Source organism: Mixophyes fleayi, chromosome 6, assembly GCF_038048845.1.
Source record: "Mixophyes fleayi isolate aMixFle1 chromosome 6, aMixFle1.hap1, whole genome shotgun sequence".
Taxonomy (NCBI): domain Eukaryota; kingdom Metazoa; phylum Chordata; class Amphibia; order Anura; family Limnodynastidae; genus Mixophyes; species Mixophyes fleayi.
Genome location: NC_134407.1, coordinates 34,202,498 through 34,215,662, shown reverse-complemented (window position 1 = coordinate 34,215,662; position 13,165 = coordinate 34,202,498). Strand labels below are relative to the sequence as shown.

Below are 13,165 nucleotides of genomic sequence, written 5' to 3'. Positions count from 1 at the left end.
TTTGCTAAGTATGCGCATTTTAAGTGAAATTATTTAGCTTTTTCAAGTCTGGGGAAGGTACAGGTGTGGAGGGCACAGGACTGTGGGTGTTAATACAATTCCAATGTTCACACTCACGCTCCCTTTATACATTTAGGACAGAGTCTTCTATTTCTGGACAGTCTTACACTAAGGGGTAAATGTATTAAAGTCAGTTTTTTTTCAACTCGCCGGAAATCGGCGAGTTGACAGCTAAAATTTAAAGTGCCGCTGCCTTGTAAAGGGAAACTTGCCTCTACAAGGCTGCGCCGCTTTAAATTTTAGCTGTCAACTCGCCGATTTCCGGCGAGCTTCTGGCGATATCATTATCGCCACCCCAGTACAGGGTCCCTCTATCTTGGGCTTCCAGTTCCAGATTCAACAAAAAAAAAAATAAGTTATTTAAAAAAAAACAAAAAACTTTTAGTTAAAAAAATGATAAATGCCAGTTACCCTGTGGGCACCCATGGCTATTGGCATCCTGTGATGGCATTTGCAATCACAGGAAAATTTGTGTACTTGTGCTGCTGCTCTCTTGTTAAATATGCTTCCACATAGGAAGCTCTGCTAGACAAACCAGGCAATAGGTGGAGAAAGTGATCTCCCAAAAGAAGGACTTCATAAATAGGAAGAACCCCAGAATCTGACGAAAATGTCTATTTTTGCTGGATTTAGGGCCTGGCTTTTCACATACTTGCCAACTTTTACTAGCTCCCCTCCAGGATCTCCGGGAGGGGAGGTTAAGCACCAGAAACGGTGGGCATAGGCAAACCAAGGGGGGGTTTTCTAGTGGCTGAAAACCCCCCTTCAAGCCTAGGGCACTGTATATTTGAGGTGGCTGGACCCTGCTCCTGCTTCACACAGCTCTGCTTGAAAAGGGAGAGCTGCATGCACCTAACAGTAGTGCATGCAGCGTTGCCCATGTATATTATGGGGATAGGAAGAGTTGGAGAGCAACCAAGCACTGTCTAAAATTATAGCCATGCCCCCCATGCATGCTGGTCACACCCACTGGTGGCGTGTTGTGGAAACCCCCCTCTACAAATTCTGCGTTTGCCCCTGGTGGGGGGCTCAAAATTGCAGCATATGGTCTCACCCCCTGTGGCTAAATGCTGCAATCAGGGGCAAACGCAGGATTTGTAGAGAGGGGTTTACATGCCACACCACCTGTGGGCGTGGCCAGCATGCTGCAGGGCGTGGCTATAATTTTACACAGTGCTTGGCTGGTCTCCAACTTTTCCTACTTCCTATCCCCATCATATACATGGGCAATGCTGCGAGCATTACTGTTAGGGACACACAGCTCTCCCTTTTCGAGCAGAGCCGTGTGAAGCCAGACATATCTCCCAACTGTCCCTACAATCAGGACAAGTACTGATTGAGTGTGTTACAACAGTTGACAGACTGTCCTGCTCTCTCCTACCTGTTCTTGTTGCTTTCAATACTTCATCATCATCATCATTTATTTATATAGCGCCACTAATTCTGCAGCGCTGTACAGAGAACTCATTCACATCAGTCCCTGCCCCATTGGAGCTTACAGTCTAAATTCCCTAATACACACACACACACACACACACACACACACACACACACACACACATACACACGGACAGAGAGGGAGACAGACAGACAGACTAGGGTCAATTTTTGATAGCAGCCAATTAACCTACCAGTATGTTTTTGGAGTGTGGGAGGAAACCGGAGCACCCGGAGAAAACCCACGCAAACACAGGGAGAACATACAAACTCCACACAGATAAGGCCATGGTAATACTTGTTGGGGAGAGATGGCTGTGAACAGTGCAGACAGAAACGATCTGCACACAATCTGCAAAGTGGCTGGTCCCGGGACAGGGTCCAGCCACCTGAAGCATACAGTACCCCAGGCGGGGAGGGGGGTTTCCAGGCACTACCCAAAATGCAGGAGTCTTGACATTCCAGGAGAGCAGACCCCCTTATGTATGAATTGCAAGAAAGGGAAGACTTAAGTGAGTTGTTCATCTTAACGTGTATTGAAATAGGTAGAACTAACATTTTCTGTATTTAATACGGAGTAAAGTTTTAATACAGAGTATAATTTAAAGTAGCCATAAAAGCAGTGAAAATGTTTTTGGTGACTGTAGAGGATCAGTGTCTTTGTGTGACACCAGGTGGTCACACTCGCACCTCTTTTCAAAATCTATTCACATCCCTTTGCAAAATCTATCTATTTTGTCTTTTATTAAGAAATTCTGATGAACTCGTGAAAGTATTGTTTTTAATATTTCTGATGCTGCCATCGAATAGAACAAACTAGTAGTGTCTGTGTCTTCTTTGCCAAACAATATAAACAAGCGCTCTGACCGTGCTAAATTGAAAACATACATATTTTTTTATCAAACCATAAAGATGTCGCTGAGCCCCCTCAGTGGCGACGTTATTGCAGGCTCTCTCTGTGTGCATTGATTCGCTGAGACGTCGGCCAATGAGCAGCAAGTAAAGTGCGGGCGAACCAGTGAGCGGACCTAACGGCGCTGGTTATTGGCCGACCAATGGGGAGAGTCTCGCAGTACGGGACCACCGTCCAGCAACAAGCTGCGGCCGCTTCTCCGGATACTTCTCGCGGGGGCCGGCGGCGCTGCGGCTGCTGCTCACCCGGTTACTGAGCAAGAAGGACGGGTGTAGTGTTCTAGAGCGGGCCGTCCCCATCACTCTGTGTCCCGACGTTCTCTCCTCTCTGCTGAGTGTTCGGAGGGGATGGAAGAGATGCGGCCTAGCGGCGGCCCCACGCCCCAGACCTTCCCGGCTCTCTTCCCCCCTGGGCTGCATGCTATCTACGGCGAGTGTCGGAGGTTGTACCCAGACCAGCCCAACCCCCTCCAGGTCACCGCTATTGTCAAATACTGGTAAGATCTGTGCTGTCCCGATTTTATCTGCCCACCTCTTCTGCTGGAGAAAGTAAAATACAAGTAGTATCGTATATACCTCGGATTACCTGCACTGTGCTCCCACTCTGCACCGTGCTCCCACTCTGCACCGTGCTCCCACTCACGTGAAGGGTAATATATATGTATGAATGGCTGCTGGTGCTTTGTGTATTAACAACTTCCATCTGTCAACTCTAGGCAACCTGTGGCTTATTAATTGTAACATGCCTTACTACTGCCTTCCTGCTGGGACTTGTAGTTCCACAATAACAAGATCACAAACTGCTTGCAGCTTCCCGACAGCCATTGTTTTCTTCATTCATATGCGATATTTTTACATTGAAATGAGTTTTTGGAAAGTATTGCTGTAACTTTTCATTTACAGTGAGCTCAGCCTTGCTGGAACTTACTGTAAATGAAACTGAAAAACATTTCCCAATTATTACTACTGAGTGGGGGAGTGTTAATTGGGAAAGGTGGCCAAATAAGTTTCCTGTGGGCTTTGTTTTTATTTTTTGTTTAAAGCATGTATCTTTAGCGCACAGTTATATCTGGCTGTCCCTTTAATTTTGAGCTTTTTTTTTTTTATATGATATATGTGTCTGTCTGGCTATATTCCTTAATTAGTTACCAGACATTCTCTACATGGTTTCTAAGTTTAAAGTGTGAGGTATTATATACATGTTGTTCTGTGGTAGTTTGAAATGTTGGGAAGTATTCATATTTAAAGCATCTGGAGTGGCCATTTCTTATTTGACTATGTAAGTGGATGGTGCCCAAGTAACACCTCTGTTTATCTGGAATATAGGAGTACATACATCTACTTCTGCTTCCGACTGTGGACCTAATGAGGACCACTTTCTATTTTATTTTTTATATTTCTCTTTTTTTATTTAGACTCCGGGGAATATTTACCACTGAAAAGAAAATCTACCTAAAAATGCAACACAACTCTTTTTTTATTCACAATCTACCTGTTTGCAAGACAGTTTTGAGCAACAAACAGTATTTATTCTGTTTCATGAAATCATGGTTGGTTTATATGCAGAGTGCAATGATCTCTGAGACAAATGTTGTTACTAAAACAACTTGACATTAATGTGCTAATTATTAAAGTTGTGAGAGTTCAAAAACAGTGGTTCCAAGGCACAATACAGTCGTTTGCTAAGCAACTCTGCATAATGTGTATAACATATACTCAGAATGAGTAATTGATTTAATCCACATAGATATTTAGGGAAGGCCTGTTCTGTTAATGGTATGTGAGAACTCCTGTTGAGAATCTTGCCCCAGGATACTAACCAGTTGTACCTTTTGCATATGTCCACTATTTGAAATTTGAGCTTCTTAATTGTCACAGTTGGAGATAAATTGGCCCATGGTGATATATTTTGTGGCCAAACATAATTGAAAATCACATTTGTTGGATTCAGAAGTCTAATTGCAGCCAAAGTATATACGGATTTGAGCATTAGGGACTGACTTTCCTTATGCAGCGTAGGCTGCCTAGCTGTAAGAAGTGTTTAGGATTTATTTATTTATTTTGCCTGAGTAATGGAAAAATAATACTGTTTAGTATAATAACATTGTGGCATAAAATGTGTGTAAAGTAAATAAAATATATTTTTTACCCGATTTTAAGGATTCTTTTATTTTATTTTTTTATTTTTAAGAATTTCAATCACATTTCACCTCTTCTATGAATAAAAAGTGACAATGGTGTTCCATCAAGATGTGGCCTAATTGACCTTTCTGATTAAAATATAGGTAAATAAACGTTTAGGAGACAAAACAGTGTTCTACTCCAGTAAGGTGAAATAGTAGCTTTAGATCATAAGGCTTTTTTTTTTTTTGTATAATTTAGTGATGATTTAATTCATAGCTAAATATAGTTTTCAAACAAGAGGGCGTTGTCATGAAGATTTTAGATTATTTCTTTAAGTTTCTATTTTTTTTTAATATAACCCAAATAAAATACTGGACATGTTTAAGTTCCAGAATAGTAGATTGCCTGCCTCTCTGTCCTCCTCTCTCGATATCCTCCTTTCTCCCCTTTCCTCCCTGGCCTGCCCCAACCAGGCGGTCTCCCTCTACAATCACACCCTCACCTCCGCTCTGGACGCGGTCGCCCCTGCCCACTCCGTCCACCCCCGCTGCTCCAAACCCCAACCCTGGCACTCCAAATTTACCCGCTTCCTCCAAAAATGCTCCCGTTCCGCCGAACGTCACTGGAGAAAATCCCGCTCCCTGGCTGACTTCCTCCACTTTAAATTCATCCTTTCATCCTACAGCTCTGCCCTCTCACTCGCTAAACAATCTTTCTTTAAATCCCTCATCTCTTCCCAGTCCTCTAACCCCCGCCGCCTCTTTGCCACCTTCAGCACTCTCCTGGCCCCCACCCCCTCCTCCCTGACTGCCTCTGATTTCGCCTCCTTCTTCTCCTCTAAAATCGAGGCCATCCGACTTGAAATCTCCTCCTCCACTCTCTCTTCCACCCCTCCCACTCTTCTGTCCTCCCCCCCCAACCGCCTTCCCCTCCACTCCTTCCGTCCCACCACCGGCGAGGAAGTCCACTCTCTCATTTTATCCTCCCCCCCCCCCCCCCCCCACTACCTGCCCCCTGGATCCCATCCCCTCCCACCTTCTTCGCTCCCTTTCCCCCACCACCTGCTCCCACCTCGCTCACCTCTTTAATCTCTCCCTCTCCACTGGCATCTTCCCCCTCCTCCTTCAAACATGCTCTCGTATCCCCCATTCTTAAGAAACCTAATCTCGACCCCACTTCTCTCTCGAACTATCGCCCCATATCTCTTCTCCCTTTTGCCTCCAAAATTCTTGAGAGGCTCGTCTGCAGCCGTCTCACCTCCTACCTTTCTGAATACTCCCTCCTTGATCCTCTCCAGTCTGGTTTCCGCCCCCTCCACTCCACTGAAACTGCCCTGGCTAAAGTCACCAATGACCTCCTCTCTGCAAAAGCCAGGGGCCACTTCTCCCTTCTCATCCTCCTTGACCTCTCTGCAGCCTTTGACACCGTTGACCACCCCCTCCTCCTTCACACCCTCCAGTCTTTCGGCCTCTCCGGCCCAGTCCTGTCCTGGTTCACCTCTTACCTTACTCACCGTTCCTTCTCTGTCACCACCTCTGGGTCTCTCTCCCCCCCCCCATCCACCCTTCCAGTCGGGGTCCCTCAGGGCTCTGTTCTGGGACCCTTACTCTTCTCTCTATACACCTCCTCCCTGGGTGAACTCATCAGCTCCTTCGGCTTCAGCTACCACCTTTACGCTGACGACACTCAACTATACCTCTCCTCTCCTGATCTCTCTCCCTCCCTCCTCTCTAGGGTGTCCGCCTGCCTCTCTGCCATCTCCTCCTGGATGTCCTCTCGATTCCTCAAACTTAACCTTGCCAAAACTGAGCTCATAGTTTTTCCTCCCTCTCATACCCCATCCCCTTCTGACCTCTCCATCACTGTCGACAACACCTCTATCTCCCCTGTCCCCCAACTTCACTGCCTTGGTGTCATCCTCGACTCCTCTCTCTCCTTTGGCCCCCACATCTTCTCTCTTGCTAAATCCTGCCACTTCCAGCTGCGCAACATCGCTCGCATCCGGCCCTTCCTCTCCCAAGATGCCACCAAATGCCTTATCCACTCTCTGATCATCTCCCGCCTGGACTACTGCAACCTCCTCCTCACTGGCCTCCCCCACTCTCATCTCGATCCCCTTCGATCCGTCCTTAACGCTGCAGCTAGGCTTATTTTCCTCTCTCGCCGCTCCTCTTTTGTCTCCCCCCTTTACCTAGCCCTTCACTGGCTCCCATTCCCCTTCAGAATCCTCTTTAAGCTCCTCACACTCACCTACAAGGCCCTCGCCAACTCCACTGCGCCCTACATCTCCACCCTCCTCTCTATTCATGCTCCATCCCGCCCTCTCCGTTCTGCCTCTGACCGTCGCCTCTCTTCCCCCCTTATAACCTCCTCCTACGCGCGTATCCAAGACTTCGCCCGCGCTGCCCCCCTCCACTGGAACAAGCTCCCTCCCTCAATCAGAACTTCCCCTAATCTGTCCAGCTTCAAACGGGCCCTAAAAACCCACCTTTTTCTTAAAGCCTTTCTGTCTCCCACTTAACTTCCTACCTTATCTTCTGCCTCTGTCCCCCTACTCTCCCTCTCTCCCCTGCGTCTCTCTGTCTGTCCACCTCTCCCCTTAGATTGTACGCTCCTCTGAGCAGGGCCATCTCTCCTCCTGTTTCCACCACTTCTAACTCTGCTCTCCAGCTACTTAGCCCTCCTCCTCAAAGGTCCTCCACCCCACGTCCACTTTCGCTCCCTCCTCCCCCCTGGGGGTCTCCCTGTCTTCCGCGCCCCCCTTCTTGGGCCCCGTCGTTTTCGGATCCTCCCTCCCCCTTCCCCGCCCTCTCTAGCTGTGCATTGAGCCTACTGAGTTGCTGTGTTTACTGTACTGTGCTGTCTCCCATTGTATTGTGATTTTGTTTGTCTCTGTACGGCGCTGCGGATGCCTTGTAGCGCCTTATAAATAAATATTAATAATAATAATAGATTATCTTGGTCCTCTGTCTTGGAGCTATGTACGTTGCTCTCCAATGAAAATTGCATGTATGATGAGTACAAATACCGGCTTTCTCATAGGTTAGATTGCCATCATATATGTACCTCCATACTAGTTGTGTGTTTTTGTTTTTTTGTTTGTTTGTTTTTTGGTGGGTTATTTGATTGTTGAGCTCTTTTTTGTTTTTATGTTTGCACCTGAGTTGGGCTGTGTACTATCCAAAGAGTTACTGTATGTTTATATACTTTGGCATGAAATATCTCAACACACAAACGTTGTTGCCTACATCTGGGTTAAACTGTTTTTTATACTGCATAGTTAATAGAGCTCTAAGAGACCTAAGTATAAGGAATGCTTTATATAAACAGTAAAACCTGCAGTCCGTATACACTTTGTAGCAAAGTGGATGAAAATGAAATATCATCTACTATTTATGTCCATGGTGCCTTGTTTTAATATAGGGATCTGTGGTCCTTGATTTTGCTGGCTTAACACTCCGTTCACTTTGCACAGGGTTAATGAGGGTCCAAGCAAAGGTTTCTTGTTATGTTCTTTTTCTTGGCTATCAAAAGCATGTTGTGTAATAAATATGGCCTATTCCTTTAACAGTGTACATGACGAGGACCTGTTCCGTGCACCTGTAGTTTACATGAAATATGGTAAATCATTTTGCATAGCTAATTTGAAAAACAAGAATAATGATGGATAATCATTAAAGTGGGTCAGGGGCCAAGAGTCAAGGCCATGTTTGGAAATGCAGATTTATTTATCTGGCTATGGAATAGTATCCTATGTTGAACTGTTTGTCATACATCACAGTTGTTACTATGGCTTTTGTGTTGTTTTGCGTCTCACTTAAAACTTGTTTGGAATGTGACCAAATTCTGGGACCTCTTGACGAAGTCTTGTGCAATAAGCACACAGTTTATATTTTATTTGTGACAACCGTTGTTAGGTCTTAGTGCATTATCCTATTGCATTGAAAGATATGAGGACTTAACTGTTACTAAATGTTTATAGGGTTTTGTTGTATTTGTTTCTTTGCTATTTAAGACTACAATACCGACTTCTCATATTTGATAAACAGGTTTGCAGATAAGAGAGTATATAATGAATAGGTCAGTGTGGGAGATTGAGCTTTAGGGCAATAGATAAGGAGGTGACAAGTTATGTACTGATGGAAGGAGACTGGGGAGAACAGAGAAGGTAAACTTGCATATCAGTGGTGGAAGTATGGTAGTATATGGTAGTATGCCATGCTGTCACTTCTCCTACCTCCTTCATTGTACAACTTATCAAATTCCATTCACTTACATTCCCATACCGTCACATGTAAGTTTTCGCTTCAACCACTGGGAGTCAGGCAATCGGCAATACACTATGGGAGTTTGGCAGTGATGGTTCTGTAAGAGGTCCAGCCTTGGATGAAGACCAATGATGTAGTGTAGGACTCTGTGGTATAATATGTCCAACTTACCAAGGTGTGAAGTAGCACATTGGCTGTAAATAAAATCAGCATAGTCAGTTAAGGAAAGGAGCATGGGCTGAACTAGCTGTCTGACTCTAGTTAGTAATTAGTTTAACCACTACTTACTAACTACAGAGCCAAAAGACGGCTATCTGCGGCATCTGCTCTTCTTATAGGTTCTCTTCCAACCAGGGCCCAATCTGTGTGGAGTTTGTGTGTTCTCCCCATGCCTGCGTGGGTTTCTTCCCACAGTCCAGTAACATACTGTTATTATCTTTCCATTATATGGCGCCACAAAGGGTCCGCATTGCCGTACAGAGAGCATCTGACGAAATAGAACACTGCATACAGGGCAATACAGGAACAAAGCTTAATTGGCTTGTAACATACATGGAATCTAGTTTGTGTGTGGTAAGCTCCAGTGGGGCAAGGGGGACCTTGTGAATCATTACAAAGCAGCAGCTGGCCGCTTTACCTTCTGCAAAATATTAAGTGACTTGAGACCTATTAGGAGTAAAGCTCTGTATAAATAATACATTTATTATTAAGGCCCAGCTAAAGATAATTTCTTCTAGTCTACATTTTATTATGAACCTCATTGTGAATTTATGTCCTGTGCTATTCCGGTCTTCTGTTTGGCTATTCATTCTCACCCTACACTATGTCCCATTCTCCATTTCACTTTATCTCTCTGCTTTCAATCACCTCCTGTTCCTGGCTGCTGACATTCTCTGCTCCTCCTTTATGAGGATTTCATCCTCTCTAGGAGAGACTGCTTGCACCTGATGGCCTTTTTCCTTCACTTCTCTTCCACACTGTATGTGTCACTTCCCTTCAGCTGTTGTAAATAGTTTTATATTTATTACTGCAGAATAATAATTTTTTTTTTTGTAAACTCTTTATTTAAAGAGGAAACAACTGGAAAAATACAATCAACATATTGAACATGAGTATTAATATACAAGAAGTCTCCTCTGTTTTATACATTATATCAATAGGGTAAGGGGGCAAGAGGGAGAAGGGGTGGGAGGGAGGTAGAGGGGCACAAATACTATTAACGATATTGCTAATAAGTATACATGGAACATAGCTAGGAAGAACTAAACCAAACCATTAAATAAGTGATTAAATAACGAACATGTACTACTCGCCAACAGCGCGCCGTACCCAGCCTGGGGGATCCGGATGCGGCCCAAGAACTATATCCCGACTGCAGGAGGGCAGAATAAATATTTTAAACAATAAACTGCAGCTATTATAGCCAAATGCCACCCTCAAAAAGGTTCAAGTTAAAATTCTGTTTGCATAGCAATTGACTGGCTTTGTAGAAAATGATGTAGGTTGGGCTTGGTGACCAGTGTTCCCTACATCTATGGACATAAACCTATCTGTAAGACTGTGACTGCTTATGTTGCTGATATATTCTTTAATTTGTCTTGTTTTTCAGGTTGGGTGGACCAGACCCATTAGATTATGTGAGCATGTACCGGAATCTTGGCAATCCTGCGCTTGATGTTCCTGAACACTGGCATTATGTCAGCTTCGGACTAAGTGATCTGTATGGAGACAACAGAGTGCATGAGTAAGTGCTTAGAGGTTTTTGTTTTGTTTACGAAAACCACTTGGAAATATATATTTTTTTTATTTTGTGATTGGAAGTATACTTCCAAATTCTGTATTATATACCTTTATTACAGTAGAACCTTGCCATATGAGCCCAACAGAGTGTACTTTAAGTCAAAACAATAGGTGGTGTTATGTGTTTGTTCCAACACATTCTGCATTTTCAGGGCTGTCCAAGTGTTTCCTTGTGGTGGTCTCATATTTTAAATGAAATCTCAAGGGCCAGACTTCCGTTATCTGGTATTTTATCTATAGCTGTCTACTTCTATTAGCTGATCTCTCCGTGGTTGTCTTTTCTTCTGGAATGTCTGGGACACAAGGGGTCGAATACAAAATGTTAGACTAAACAATGTGTCATTTTACAGCAGAGTATATGCTGGTTTTCATTAAATTAATAATTTGCCAACTCCAGTGTGCTTGACTTCCCAAGTTGAAATTGTGCTTTCCTTTTGCAATTTTTAACCCAGAAGAGGGGGTGTGAGATCTGTGTGATGCTTTGGGACAACTTTGATCACGTTCTGCAGTATAGAAAAGACCCATGCTAACATTGTCGGTCTGAGTTCATAGTAATCATTGCCAACATTTAATATATGTGATGTTAAATACTTTTGTGTCAAAAAAGATAAAAGTATTTAACATCACATAAAGTGTTCTGGCTAACACTGTATTGCAAAAATAATTAAAAAAAATATATATTTTTGCTACACATTTCAACATTTAATAATAATTTGTAGAGATGCGTTTCTGCTGGACTTCTGTATAAATATCTAATGCATCCCTAGATGTAATAAATGTAACTGGATGTGATTGCAGTCCTGTTTCGCTTCGTTCTTAACTAGTACAGAAAATATTTCTGGGATAAATCTTAAACTCTTGGGGCTGTCCCTGCAATTAAGGGACAGTTGGCCACTGTTGCATATACAGGGATATGCATGATTATGTATACAATGTAACACAAGACCATTCATAATTATTTTATGTTTTAACTCTTAATACCCATTTCACATTAAGCAATGACTGTTACCTTTGCTAGTAGGAACAATAGTGCTACTGTTTTAATATACAACATTTTATATAATTAGATGCAGGCCTTATTTCTCTGATAGGGAACTGTGGGCGTCCTGAAAGTGAATAGAGAACCATGCAATCCAAGCCTGGGGATCATATTGCAGCTCTCCTCTTACTTTAGACCTCCTTCCCTTTCTTCTATATTGCCAGTACAAGTCTCTGTAGAGTTTATCTAACTGCTCCTAATTATGCTGAAATTGAAAAGCCTCTTCTGATAGCTTAGGGCCTTCATACATGACCATTGCATAATCTGTTTACCTTAAGTGGTTTTGAACACTCCTGGTGAGAATAGCGTTTTGCACTCGGAATTTGAAAGCTGCAAACATCAGCAGATACTGCAGCAGTGTGAGCTGGCAGATATTTAGGTCTGTGTGCCATGCCAGCTCCATTAAGAAAGGGTGCCTGACTATAGAAAATGAGGAGCCCTATTAGATACCGTCTGATGTGTGTCTAGACCACAATATAGGGTACCCATATGGTCTAATTTTCCAGTACAGTTAATTCAGACGAAAACAAATGTCCACAAAGGTGGGCATGTCGTTTTTAAAACCACCTGCCCACCAGCTTCTGGAACACCGTATTATTAGTATAAAAATGGTGGTCTCCCATCACCTTGTGTACCTGTGAGGACACTTCTTAGCTGACGAGACGTTTGGAAGCTGTGTTTTCTGTCAGGAGTTGTTACGAAGTACTGGCTGATCAGTTGCCCGAAGCTTAACACATGAAGCATTCAATGTTTGTACTTCTTTCAATCTGTGCAGAAATATGTTGGGGTTTAAGTTTGTACTCTGCGGATGTTGTTTTCCAGGGAGAGATTTCTAATTTTATTTTCACACTTGAATTCGTTTTTAAAATTAGACAGGCACTGTTACACACTGTGGACTTCACTCTGCTTCCCTTTCTCCCAGTGACATCAGACACAGTCCTGCCACCTGGTTACACCCCAAAACATTTTGTATTGCGAGAGGATTATCAGACGTGGGATCTGGAAGGGCTATGGAGGTTATGGGACAGATAAAACAATGGCTCTGAAGCATGCGTAACTCTTCAAGCAAACTCTGTAACATTATAACATTATACTTTCTCCCCATAAAATAGTGCACCTTCAGAGTTTAAAGGGGTTGCCCATTTTGTATTCAGTACTGCAACATGCTGGTAGTGATATTACCACATGTATATATCGCTTCTCAATGGATCACAGCCTTTCCTACAAGAAATAACTTATAATTAATAGAGGACATTATGGGGGAATTTATTAGATTGCCAATATTTGGGGTCAGGAAGGAATCTTTGGGTTTTTATTTTTTATTTTTTTCTCCGGGCTGTGCAATAAGATTTATTTTCTTTATTTTTATGTGCATAGTTCTATATAAAGTGGGAAAACCTCTTTTAAGGGAAAATCCTTCATATAGACTTGCTTCAGCTCAGGTTATTCCATTTAAAAAATAGCTGGGGGAGTATTGGAGCAAATCTCTGTCCTGGGTGAGATGTGACGTATTAGGAGGGATATG

General features: G+C 43.4%; 1 protein-coding gene across 2 annotated transcripts in view; it reads left to right on the top strand.

Moving 5' to 3' along the window:
- Positions 1-2,541: 2,541 nt before the first annotated feature.
- Positions 2,542-13,165, top strand: part of SUFU (SUFU negative regulator of hedgehog signaling) — a 32,180-nt gene continuing 21,556 nt past the window's right edge. Inside the window, exons 1-2 of one of the 2 annotated variants that reach the window (XM_075216244.1) lie at positions 2,542-2,906; positions 10,411-10,545. In XM_075216244.1, the coding sequence (XP_075072345.1) occupies positions 2,758-2,906; positions 10,411-10,545 (284 nt within the window). In that variant the 5' untranslated portion in view covers positions 2,542-2,757. The remainder of the gene's footprint in view (positions 2,907-10,410; positions 10,546-13,165) is intronic. The other variant, XM_075216243.1, reaches the window with a different exon arrangement.